The sequence below is a fragment of the Pseudophryne corroboree genome, chromosome 5 (genome assembly GCF_028390025.1).
Source record: "Pseudophryne corroboree isolate aPseCor3 chromosome 5, aPseCor3.hap2, whole genome shotgun sequence".
NCBI classification, from domain to species: Eukaryota; Metazoa; Chordata; class Amphibia; order Anura; family Myobatrachidae; genus Pseudophryne; species Pseudophryne corroboree.
The window spans coordinates 201,053,467-201,066,704 of NC_086448.1; the positions used below are offsets into that span (position 1 = coordinate 201,053,467).

The 13,238-nt window shown below is 44.8% G+C and overlaps 1 protein-coding gene across 1 annotated transcript; it reads left to right on the top strand.

Annotated features, from left to right (window-relative positions):
- Positions 1 to 9,561: 9,561 nt before the first annotated feature.
- Positions 9,562 to 11,689, top strand: LOC134927502 (cytochrome c). Its single transcript, XM_063922011.1, has 3 exons — positions 9,562 to 9,685; positions 10,310 to 10,487; positions 11,279 to 11,689. Exons 2-3 carry the CDS (start codon positions 10,319 to 10,321, stop codon positions 11,425 to 11,427), a joined length of 318 nt encoding a protein of 105 aa, XP_063778081.1. The 5' UTR covers positions 9,562 to 9,685; positions 10,310 to 10,318; the 3' UTR covers positions 11,428 to 11,689.
- Positions 11,690 to 13,238: the final 1,549 nt, after the last annotated feature.

Genomic DNA, 13,238 nt, shown 5'->3' on the forward strand with positions numbered 1-13,238 from the left:
CAAAACAACGACATGAACAAGGTCGACATGGGGTTTTCCCTTTTTTTTTTTGTTTAACTTTTTCATACTTTACGATCCACGTGGACTACAATTGGGAAAGGTAACTTGTGCCGAGCGCAGCGGTAGCAGGGCGAGGCACCTTGTTCGAAGCATGGCGAGCGAACACAGTGCACTAATTGGGGTTCCCGGTCACATTACGGAGAAAACGACACAAACCCCCCCATTAAAAACGCATGTCAGGCTGACCTTTTGTCCATGTCGACATATTTCAGGTGTCGACCATTTGGTGTCGATCTAATTTGTGTCGACCCTGAGTCCCAGACCCATAACTTAATGGCAGAGATGTATCTCTGTCATTTCCTGGTTTCCTTAGTAGAAGGACAAAGTTCTGTTCTCTCTTCTTCAGCAGATATCACAGTATAGTATACTTGGTGAGGAATCATCTTATTGCTTCAGAGACCACAGGGTACGACTGTCAGCTGATTTCTTGTTAATGTGCCAAATGAATGACAGGTATATCCTGAAAGAGCAACACAGGACAATGAACCAAGTACTGTACATTGTGTAATCCCACTTGTCTTTTATTTTATAAATGACCTGAGGCACTTAGAGCATTATTGTGAACACTGTGACACAACAATTATTACAGAATTACATTATAACCGCATGATGCCAATACAGCTCTGCTGCATTTCTTTTTACACAGGCACACACAGTGAAACCTTGGCTACAGTATATACTAATAATGGGCAACATGAATTTGTTACATCGGAAAAGGGGGTTATTGCAACTGCTCCAAAATGTTTTAAAAGACAGTCTATGGGGTAGATATGCATTAGGTCGACAGGGTCAAAAGGTCAACATTACAATGGTCGACACACATATAGTTGACAAAAGTCACATGAGTTTTTCACTGTTTTCTTTTTAAAACTTTTTCATACTTTACAATCCACGTGGACTACGATTGGGATTAGTAACCTGTGCCAAGCGCAGCGGTAGCGGAGCACTAATTGGAGTTTCCCGTCACTTTACGAAGAAAATGACACCAAAAAAAGTTAAAAACCTCTTATCGACCTTTTTCCATGTCGACCTTGTTCATGTCGACCCTAATGACCATGTCAACCCAATGACTGTCGACCAATAGTGGTTGACCTAATAACTGTCGACTTAAGTCTGGTCGACCTAATGACCCATACCCCCAATAAGAATGTATCAAAGGAGTTGACACGAGTTTTTATTTTTCTTTAGTTTTCAACTTTTCATACTTTACCACCCACATGGACTATGATAAGGAATAGTAATCTGTGCCTAGCACAGCGAGCCATACAAGGGGTTGTGGTACACTAATGGGACTTGTTTATGGCAGAAAAGTGACAAAAAAAAAATGTGTCTACCTTTTCTCTAACGTCCTAGTGGATACTGGGGAATAGCAGATTACCATGGGGGTATAGATCGGGTCCACTGGAGCCTGGCACTTTAAGAAATTAATAGTGTGTGCTGGCTCCTCCCCTCTATGCCCCTCCTAGCAGACTCAGTTTAGAAAATGTGCCCAAGGAGCCGGGTGCACTCTGTTGCTCTCCCGAGAGTTTTCTTCAGAAATGTCTTTTACTTTATTATTTTCAGGCACACTGGTTGGCAACCAGTCTGTCTGCGTTGTGGGACATAAGGGGGGGACCAAACCAACTTCCTAAGAGTTAATGGTTCGGAATCCCAGCTGACAGGACACTGAGCTCCTGAGGTGATGTTTCTCACTCTCCCAGAGGGTGAGCCCACGCCGGCAGCATGCCGCCACCCCTTATCAGATGCCGAAGACAGACGCGGTGCGGTGAGTGTTACATCGGGGACCCGGTCAGCGGGTCCCCGGTGCAAATTGGCAGCATGAAGGGACGGTGATCACCCGGCTACAGACCGCAGTGCCCTCTAGGAACCCAGACTGGCAACATGGTAAACAGGGGTTGCGGGCTCTTGTTTTACACTTTCTATAGAGAAAGCCAGTATAAGGAAAATACAGGGACCGCACGCCATTAGGGGGGCGGGGCTTCCCGGAGAGCGGGACCAGAGGCTAAATGGCACCATTTCCTGCTGTTGCAGGCTGCATGCGGAGACTGCTCCTCCACAGGACCCACTGAATCACCATTGTAACTGGTACCAGGGGGTTATAATGAAGGGGAAAGCGCATTATCGACGGTTATAACGCTGTGGGAAAAATTACACATAGAAAGACACCCAGCAGGGCGCTGCTCAGTCTGTGGTGTAGTGTGCTGGTTGCATTCCTCTCTGCGTCACTCCATTCAAGGTAGTCTGGGATAAGTGTGCATACTGTAGCTCACTAATACCACACTGTGTTATCATACTAACTGTGTTCTTTCTGCTCAGCAAGTCTGCAAATACGTCTGTGTGTACGTTATGCAATGCTAGGTTTACACCTTCCTCACAGGGGTCCCTTATGTGTACCCAATGCTCAATTCCTTCACAAGGTAGTGATGTGCTGGCACCAGAGTGGATGGAATCATTTAAAAGTATGATTCTCAATATTAATTCAGAGGTAGCTATGGCTAAGCAAGAAAGGCAAACCCTGAAACAAATTATGGACACGTTTATGGTAACTGCTGCCGACCACAGAAAGGTTCTTCAGCCCCCCCCCCCCCCCCCGTTGGTCCCTCACAAACACACTCTCCATCACTTATTACAATCTGACTCTGATTCTGAACTACCAGAGCTTAATGAAGGAGAGGCTGAGGATGATTCCCTGTCCCCCGGTGTTGAAGCCCTCATTTTTGCCATTAGAGAGGTGCTCAATGGGGGTCATTCCGAGTTGTTCGCTCGCAAGCTGCTTTTAGCAGCTTTGCACACGCTAAGCCGCCGCCTACTGGGAGGGAATTTTAGCTTATCAAAATTGCGAACGAAAGATTACCAGAATTGCGAATAGACACTTCTTAGCAGTTTCTGAGTAGCTCCAGACTTACTCGGCATCTGCGATCAGTTCAGTACTTGTCGTTCCTGGTTTGACGTCACAAACACACCCAGCGTTCGCCCAGACACTCCTCCGTTTCTCCAGCCACTCCCGCGTTTTTCCCAGAAACGGTAGCGTTTTTTCGCACACACCCATAAAACGGCCAGTTTCCGCCCAGAAACACCCACTTCCTGTCAATCACATTACGATCACCAGAACGAAGAAAAAACCTTGTAATGCCGTGAGTAAAAAACCTAACTGCATAGCAAATTTAATTGGCACAGTTGCACTGCGGACATTGCGCATGCGCATTAGCGACTAATCGCTCCGTTGCGAGAAAAAAATAACGAGCGAACAACTCGGAATGACCCCCAATATCCCTAATGAGGGAGAACAGGCAGAGGAATTGTATTTTAATGTGAAACCGAAGTCCTCTGCAACCTTCCCGGTTTCTAAAGAATTAGATTCCCTGGCTAGGGCAGCATGGATATATCCTGACAAGAAATTTATTACCACTAAATGGGTGTTAAATTCATTCCCTTTCCCTACAAACGATAGGAAAGTCTGGGAAACCCCGCTGACAGTGGATACCACTGTGTCCAGGCTGTTACGTAAGATCGTTCTACCTGTACCTGGGGCTGTTTTCCTTACAGACCCAGCTGATCGCAAAATTGAAACCACTCTTGAATAAATTTATACTGCAGCAGGTGTAGCCCAACGCCCTACCATAGTATGCGGCTGGATTTCTAGAGCCATGGTGAAATGGTCTGATGATATTCTGAAAGGGTTGCTTACATTACCTCAAGATGAGAGTTACATTACTACAACACATCCAAGATGCTGCAAATTTTCTGAGTGAGGCTGTTAAGGAACTTAGTATCATTAACGGCTGTACCACTGCTATGGCAGTATCGGCTCATAGAGCCCTGTGGCTGCGACATTGGTCAGCAGATGCTGATTCTAAATAAGGGGTTGAGAACCTTCCTTTTACAGGTGATGCCTTGTTTGGGGAAGAACTGAACAAGTGGATATCTCAGGCGACTGCAGGTGAATCTACATATCTGCTGTCTGCTACGCCACCTGCTAGACATCCCTATCCTGGGCTCTCTCTGCAGTCCTTTCGGGTGGCCAGATTCAGAGGCAAAGCCAGAGGTGCCTCCAATGCTGCTAGAGGAACTCGTGGTAAGTCCCGTAAACCAGCTACTGCTGGAACTTCGGACCAGGCCTCCAGATCCTCTTCCACGAAGCCCTCCGCGTGACGGTGGGCCCCTGCAGCAAGGCGACTTTCAGGTAGGTGGTCGCCTTCAACACTTCGCCCACATATGGGCAGAGTCCTGCTGGGATCCTTGGGTGAGGGACCTCATATCCCAAGGATACCGGCTGGAATTAAAGGAATTCCCGCCTCTCAGATTCTTCAGGTCAGGCTTACCAGCTTCACCTGTAGCACGGGTTTCCTTGCAGGAGGCAGTGCAAGAACTGCTTTCTACAGGAGTTACTGTTCCAGTACCTCCTCCGCAGCACACAAAGGGGTTTTACTCAAGTCTCTTTGTAGTCCCGAAGCCGGATGGCTCTGTATTGCCGATCTTGAACCTCAACTCCCTGAACCCTTATCTTCGAGTGTTCAAATTTGTGATGGAATCACTAAGAGTGGTGATAGCAAGTCTGGAGGAGGGAAAGTTTCTAGTGCCCCTGGATATCAAGGATGCATTCCTGCATGTCCCAATATGGCCCCTCACCAAGCGTTCCTCCGGTTTGCTGTACTGGACCAACATTTCCAGTTTCAGGCCTTACCCTTTGGTCTCTCCACAGCCCCAAGGGTACTTACGAAAGTCATGGCAGAGATGGTGCTACAATTGCGCATGATGGGTATCAGCATAATCCCGTACCTGGACGATCTCCTGATAAAGGTGGTGTCCCGGGAACAGCTGCTGGACAGCATCAACTTGACTACTCGTCTGCTTACGGACCACGGAATGGATTCTCAATTTCCAGAAATCTCGCCTGGAACCGTCTCAGTGAATTCAGTTCCTGGAAATGATCCTGGATACAGTGTCTCAGAAGGTTTACCTTCCAAAGTACAAGGCTTTGACTATTCAGTCTATAGTCCGCTCGGTACTGAAACCACTCGGGATCTCAATTCATCTTTGCACTCGCTTGCTGAGCAGGATGGTGGCCTCCTACGCGGCAATACGGTATGGCAGGTTCCATGCACGCCCATTTCAACTGGATATGTTGGACAAATGGTCGGAATCTCACCTGCACATGCATCAGCATATAACCCTGTCACCAAAAGCAAGGATATCCTTGCTATGGTGGCTACAAGTCTCACATCTTGTAAAGGTTCGGAGTTTTAATACCCAGTCTTGGACTCTTAACAACGGATGCCAGCCTCCGGAGTTGGGGGGCTGTGACCCAAGGGGCACAGTTCCAGAGGACATGGTAGTTTCAGGAATCTGCTCTTCCAAGCACCATCCTGGAACTCAGAGCAATTTACAATGCTCTCCTAAAGGCCTCATGCCTCCTTCGGTATCATGGCATTCAGGTGCAGACAGACAACGCCACGGCAGTAGCGTACATCAACCGACAGAGAGGAACTAGAAGTAAGGCCGCAATGCAAGAGGTGTCAATAATACTCCTCTGGGCGGAAGCCAATGCAAGGGCCATCTCAGACATTTACATTCCAGGAGTGGACAACTAGAAAGCAGACTTCCTAAGCATGCACGACCTACATCCGGGGGATGGGGCCTTCACCCTCAGGTGTTTCAACATCTTATTCACCAGAGGGGTTGTCCACAAATAGACCTGATGGCTTCTCATCTCAACAAGAAGCTCCTTCATAACTGTCCCAGAACAAGGGACCCGCAGGCGTTAGCGGTAGACACTCTGATGACCCAGTGGACTTACCAGTTCGTTTACCTGTTTCCTCCAATTCCTCTCATTCCAAGAGTTCTAAAAAGACTCAAAAAAGGAAAGAGTTCAGGCAATTCTCACTGCCAGATTGGCATTGATGGGCCTGGTGTGCGGACCTCCTGACCTTGCCTCTGGAGGAGCCCTAGCCTCTGCAGCTTAAGAACCTTCTTCAACAAGGACCGTTTGTCCGTCCAGACTCACAGCGACTATGTTTGACAGCTTGGAAGTTGAGAGGGAGATTTTATCCAGAAAGGGTCTCCCAAATATTGTTTCAAATATAATCCAGGCCCGTAAGGTGGTTACATCCAATCCTTACCACCGTATTTGGAAGAAATGTTTCTTGGTGCGAGGGTAGAAAATATTCTTCTTTGGAATTTTGTCTGGGCCGTTTCTACTGTTCCTGCAAGCAGGCGTGGATAAAGGCCTACGATTAGGCTCTATTAGAGTTCAGATTTCGTCTCTCTCTTCTTCCAGAAACAACTGAACTTCCAGAAGTACAGACTTTTCAAAAGGGGGTTATGCACATTCAACCTCCCTTTGTCCCTCCCACGGCTCCGTGGGATCTCAATGTAGTCTTGACTTTTCTCTAGTCGAACCGGTTTGAACCCTTGCATAAGGTAGACTTGAAATATCTAACGTGGAAGACAGTCATGTTGCTCGCCTTAGCCTCTGCGAGACGTGTGTCGAAATGGGAGGCCTTATCCTATAAAGCCCGTACTTGATATTTCATGAGGATAGGGCAGAGCTCAGAGCTCGCCCACAGTTTTTAACAAAGGTAGTGTCGGCCTTTCATGAACTCAACCAATTGTGGTTCCAGTTTTCGCTGACACTTGCTCCAAAGTCCCTGGATGTGGTGCGGGCTTTGAGGATTTTCATCAGAAGGACTGCTTGTCACAGGAAATCTGGCTCGCTGTTTGTCTTGTATGATGCTACTAAAATTGGTCGCCCTGCCTCCAAGCGATCCATTGCTCTAAAATTGACTATTCAACAAGCCTATACTTCCGCAGCTCTGCCGTTGCCGAGTTCTATTCAGGCCCATTCCACGATGTCGATGGATTCTTCCTGGGTGGCTGCCCGGGGTGTCTCGGCCTTATAGTTGTGACAGACATCTACTTTGTCTGGTTCGAAAACGTTCGTTAAATTCTACGGGTTCGACACCTTGGCCATAGATGACCTTCAGTTTGGTCAGGCAGTTCTGCAGGGGTCTCAGCACTCTCCCACAAGTTCTGGGAGCTTTGGACTGTCCCCATGGTAATCTACTATTCCCCAGTATCCACTAGGACATTAGAGAAAATAGGAACTTAATACCTACCGGTAATTCCTTTTCTCGTAGTCCGTGGTAGATACTGGGCGCCCGCCTCAGTGCTTCATTTCCTGCTTACCTGGTTGTGTTATTGGATGGGTTTGCTGTTGCTTCCCTGTTCCATGTTTGGTTAGCATGCTATTATTCTATTGTTAGCATTGCTTTCCTCTGTTCTGGTTAGCTCTGCTACCTTATTGTTTGTGTGTTGGTTCGTTACCTCACCGCTTTATGTGTTATATCCTTCTCTCAAAGTATGTTCGTCCCCTTGGGCAGTTTCCTAGACTGAGTCTGCAGCACACACTATTAATTTCTTAAAGTGCCAGGCTCCAGTGGACCCGATCTATACCCCATGGTAATCTACTATTCCCCAGTATCCACTATGGACTACGAAAAAAGGAATTACCAGTAGGTATTAAATTCCTCATTTTTGTGTCGACCATTTCCATATCGACCTTTTTTACTGTCTAACTATGCTATGTCGACCTTTTGACCCTGTTGACCTAATGCATGCCTACCATTACTGGTAGACCTATTGACTGTAGACCTTTTTAGTGTAGATCTAATAATCCACACCCAAAAAGGTTTGGGGTACTTAAATTGTGTCAAATGACTGTTATATGCATTTTTCTAAAGGGAGTAAAAAAACAACAACTATAAAGAATGTGTCTATCAGCAAAATAAGTGCTCAGATTAAATTGGGGTACATAAAAATGGGTATAAGTATATATTTGGGCCATTTTCAGCCACTTTCAGAAAACTTCCAAAAAAAATCAAAAAACGATTACTCCCACCTGCAAGCCTAAAAACCACTTGTCCCACTCATAAAGCACCCCAATATACCTGTCCCATGCCTTGTACCCCAATTTCCATCATCTTTTTTGACAGCAAACATTATGTCATTATTGGGCAATTAAAAATACTTAAAAGCTTTTGTGTGCCTAGTTATTCAGGGGTTGTCCCAGGGCTTCTGGCCCAAATCCCAACATTTTTACCTTAAAATAGGGATTTTCCTGAAGCTTATCACCTGCTCAGATGTGGTAAAGTGAAATTTGCGGTAAACCTATTGAGAGTTATTGCAGAATTTTTTTTCGCAGACAATTGAAAAGCGGCTTATTGCGGGTTGTGATATATAGCCCCATTTCTACTGCAAAAATGGGTTATCATGGCTAATTGAATTCCCCCCTATGGAGACATCAGTCACGGCTTCTCTTAATAATGCCACCGCCATAGCTGATGGCTGCTTACTACGCAACGAAAACCTGAGCTCTTAGCCACCTTTCTCCTCACACACAAAGACATCTGAGGATGGTGCAATGGGTACTTACGCGTTTCACTGACACTGGCAATTCCTGTGCAATTAAATCTCATGGCTTGTGATTTTGCTCATGTGCAACATGGCTGCCTGGGAGCCATTACATATCAGGGCAGAGATCACAATAAAGCTGAGATACCATGACACCTCTCCTCTTTTTGTTATATTATATACAGGTGTGGTATGTTAGATAGAATAGACTTAGGTCGACAGTGTCTAGGTCGACCACTATTGGTCGACAGTAAGTAGGTCGACAGGGACTCTAGGTCGACATGAAAAAAAGGTCGACTTTAGTTTTTTTTTTATAATTTTTGTTTTCTTCGTAGAGTGACCGGGAACCCCAATTAGTGCACTGTGCCCCCTCGCATTACTCGCCATGCTTCGGGCAAGGTGCCTCGCTGCACTCTGCACAGGTTACCGTTCCCAATTGTAGTCCACGTGGATCGTAAAGTATGAAAAAGTTCAAACAAATTAAAAAACAAAATGTGAAAAACTCATGTTGACCTTTTGTCATGTCGACCTAGAATATGTCGACCTAGAGTACCTGTCGACCTAGTAACCATGTCGACCTACTTACTGTCAACCAATATTTATCGACCTAGACACTGTCGACCTAAGTCTTATCGACCTAGAGACTGAATCCCATTATATACATTGCTGCACCATTATGACTCACAGTGCAGAGATAAATTGTTTAAAGGACCTCTGACATACAATTTATCCTAAATAAGCAACAGGTAACGTTGATGAGTGTGTGAGATAAATCAATGGCACATGCGGAGGAAACGATCCCCCATGTACAAGACAAGAGCTAGCAATGGGTTAATGCGTGATAATAGCTAAGGTCACATGACACGCCCCGGCCTCCTCGCCAGCAGTTCCCTAGAAAGACATGTCCTTGCTGACGTCATATAACGCCTCAAGCCGCCGCACGTCACTATCACCCAGGGGCGGGGCTCAGTGACCCTCCTTCGTTCACGTCCTGGGAAAACTAACTTGCTAGAGAGGAATTGCGCAAAACGCAGCGACAAGCGGGGCACTGATTGGTCGTCAAAAGGCATGGGTGGAGCATTACAAGACGTCACGCGTAAGACGTAAGAGTGGTTGCACAGACACCGGTTACATAGGGCTTGGTGCGGCGTGTCCTTGGGAGCAGAGAGATCAGAGTGTTCCACGGTGCAGAGCGGACGGGACTCGCAGCTTTAGGGTAAGAGAAGGCGCTGCCGAGTGCTGTCTGCTGTTATCTCCGTCATTTATCCCGTATACAGGTCCCTGTGGCCGTGGCCAAGCTCTCCTATACTGACCTTGCCCGGTGATAACCTGTACAGGCAAGATGTGCTCCACCGGCTTGGTAATGACTGAGCCTATGCAGCTCGTCTACACCTACGGCTTGGTCAGTGTTGGTAAATGATCCCAGTGCGTGGGAGGCAGAATGATGTCCCGTTCTAATTCCTCCTCTCACTTTGTCTTTATCTAGTTTTGCAGATTTTTACACCTTCCCTGATGGTAGAGCATTTATTTTATGTAATATTGTGTCATGCTGTTTAGATACTGATTTTGCTAACAGTTGTGCAGCGATTTCCTGTACAGTGCCAGGGTATCAGTAACCCTCATAGTGCTATGTGCTGAGCTCTCATTATATGTGAGGAGTTGATCTGCTCATATCTCTGTAGTGAACCTCAGAAGGTCATTAGGCCTCCACTAGGCCTTGATGGTATTGGCTGTTTGAATGGAGATGGAACTTCCTGTGCCGCTATACCATATCTGGTCAATGTGAGTGCTAAATGATGTCTGCTGATGATCACTAATTATTTTAAACTTATTTCCTTAGAATTTAACAATGGCAGATGTGGAAAAGGGAAAGAAGGTCTTTGTCCTGAAATGCTCACAGTGCCACACTATTGATCAAGGAGGCAAGCACAAAGTTGGTCCTAATCTGCATGGACTGTTTGGGCGCAAGACTGGCCAGGCGCCAGGCTTTAGTTACACTGATGCTAATAAAAATAAAGGTAAGTGGTCCCTGTGCACAATAAATGCTTAAAATTATTTAACCCATGTGTCTGCTCTACTTCTGCTCTTCAGCTCCCATTGTATAGAAAAAAAAATGACAGTATGTATTTGGTGTCTATAATGACTGGCTGTACCATGTGATTGTCAGGTCCTTGATTTATAGTATTGATTTATAATAAAATAGTCTGGCTGTCCTTGTATAGCTGGTCCTCATAACATTAGTGTTCTGAGTTTACAGTAAAAGGATCTTTAAACTTAAAGAGAAGTACTTTTACAGCTATTTGTAAGACACGTGACAACTTGAGACCTCACATTCTACTTGCTATATGAAACCTGTTCTGATCACTACCTGAATTTAATTTTCTAAACCTGTGGCTTGCTGAGATCATCTCTATAACAGCCAGTGTAGTTCTCAAGTGCCTTGACCTTATGTATGGTCAGAAAAGACCAGCAACCCTGATCAACAAATTACATTATCTGTTTATGGATTATAACTATATTGCTGGTGTGTAGTCACTGATCGCACTAGTTGGTACCCTATACAGCAATAGTTGCCTACATCAAGTGATCAAATCTAACTATTGAGATTACTATGTGTATGACCAAATCGGTTATGGATCTTATAAATCACACCAAGCAACTTGATCTAGCGACCTGGGATAGATCAGAACAGTAACATTGAGTGTTTTCGTGGTGGTTCTCATTATCGAATAAGATCGTTTTGCAACATTGGTAGTGAGTAAAATGTTTGTGTTTCCTTTTTATGTTTACTTTGCAATGTTATTCATAGGTATTGTCTGGAGTGAGGAGACCCTAATGGAATACCTGGAGAACCCCAAAAAGTACATCCCTGGGACAAAAATGATCTTTGCCGGTATCAAGAAGAAGTCAGAAAGACAAGAATTAATAGCTTATCTCAAAAGCGCCTCCTCCTCTTAATTTCTGTATCTGTTGCCTTATTTATTTTGCAGACAAATTGCTTGTGATGAGATGCTTTTACATTTTATATATATATATTTTATTTGTACTGTCCATCTCCCTACCTCCTTTTAGATTCTCATCAGCCAGCAATTGTACAACGATCACTAAAATTAATTTGGCCGTTTAAGACTCTTCAGTGTCACTTTTTCGATCCAAGTGTTTGGTGCTGCTAAATGATATGGAGGCTGTTTTGGCAAATAAAGTAATGATTCTGTTCACACACTTAGTGTGGTTTTTTTTTTTTTCTTCTAAAATGTTCTTGTTACTGTAACTTTAATGAAATTCATTATGATGCTTTGCCTTCTGAAAGTCCCAATTTTGCACTTGAGCAGCTTTGGTGCAAAACATTACTACAGTGTTCTGTGTGTAAAATGTAACTGAATTCTTACATAAGTTTTACATACATTTTGGTGTAAGATTAATGATGTAGTTTCCTTGATGCCAGTAAGTGTGATTGCATAGCTGCTTGTTACAGTTTATTAATTTTCTCTTCCCAGTACTCTACTATTAATTTTAGAGTTGTGGGAATCCTCAGTGGTGTGGCCTAATGGCAAAGGCTTTAAGGCTACACTAGGGCCAGAGTATTATGTAAATGTTAGTCTGACGTATTACACCCTGCTATCTACAAAGTATATAGCCGCTCCAATGGAAGTTGGCCAACTGCCTCCAAAATAGAAACTGTAAAGATTAAGGAGCACTAGTGCTAGAAGGTAGATTATATAAAATGGGACTGTAATAGACACAAAAAATTGAAAATGAGTTTACTAAACAGACCACATAAAAATCAGAATATATTGTACATAAGTTTCTCAAATCTTATTTTTATGTTTAATTTAAACCTGACAATAAAACTATAGTCTATTTATGCTTTTCTTAAACTGAATTACAGTCTATTCCTATAATCTGGGTCCTGCTGTTTTGGGCTAGAGATTCCAAAAACACTTTTTGGGTTTAATTATTAGCTGAATGTTCTAGATGGCAGCAACACGCCTCTGGAGAAATGAAGGAAATGGCATCAGACTAGCAATCACTAACAGTCTGATGCCAATCTGCATGTGTCATCGCAGGACACATTTGTGCATTATGGGTTCTGCACATGTGCAAAGTACTGATAATGGTACTTTGCTGCGTGTAATGCTACTCCCAACCACATCTGAATACCCCCACAGTGTACAATAATTCCATCTTCACTCATCCAAACTAAGGGCCTATTTGGCAAGCCATTTCATAAAATTATACAGCAGTTCCTGTAGAACTTTATGGATTCTGACTATGGCCCTCATTCCGTTTTTCCCAGCGCATAGAGCAGGTTACTACTGCGCTTGTGTATGCACCGCAATGCGTACGCGTACAAACACCATCCTTGCTGTGACAGCCGATCGCAAGGAGATAGTCAGGAAGAGGGCGTTTATGGGTGTCAACTGACCATTTTCTGGGAGTGGTAGGGAAGATGCAGGCGTTTGCAGGGCGGGTGTCTTGATGTCAATTCTGGGACAGGACAGGCTGAAGTGATCGCAAGGGCTGAGTAAGTTCAGACCTACTCAGAAACTGCAGAAAACTTTTTCGTACCGCTCGGCTGCACATGCGATCGCACACTTGCAAAGCTAAAATACACTCCCCAGTGGGTGGCGACTATGCGTTTGCACGGGTGTGGATCATCAAATCGGCAGTGTCTAGGTCGACAGGGTCTGAAGGTTGACAGTTTCTAGGTCGACATGAGTTTTTCATGTATTTTTTTTTGTGTCGTTTTCTCCGTACAGTGACCGGGA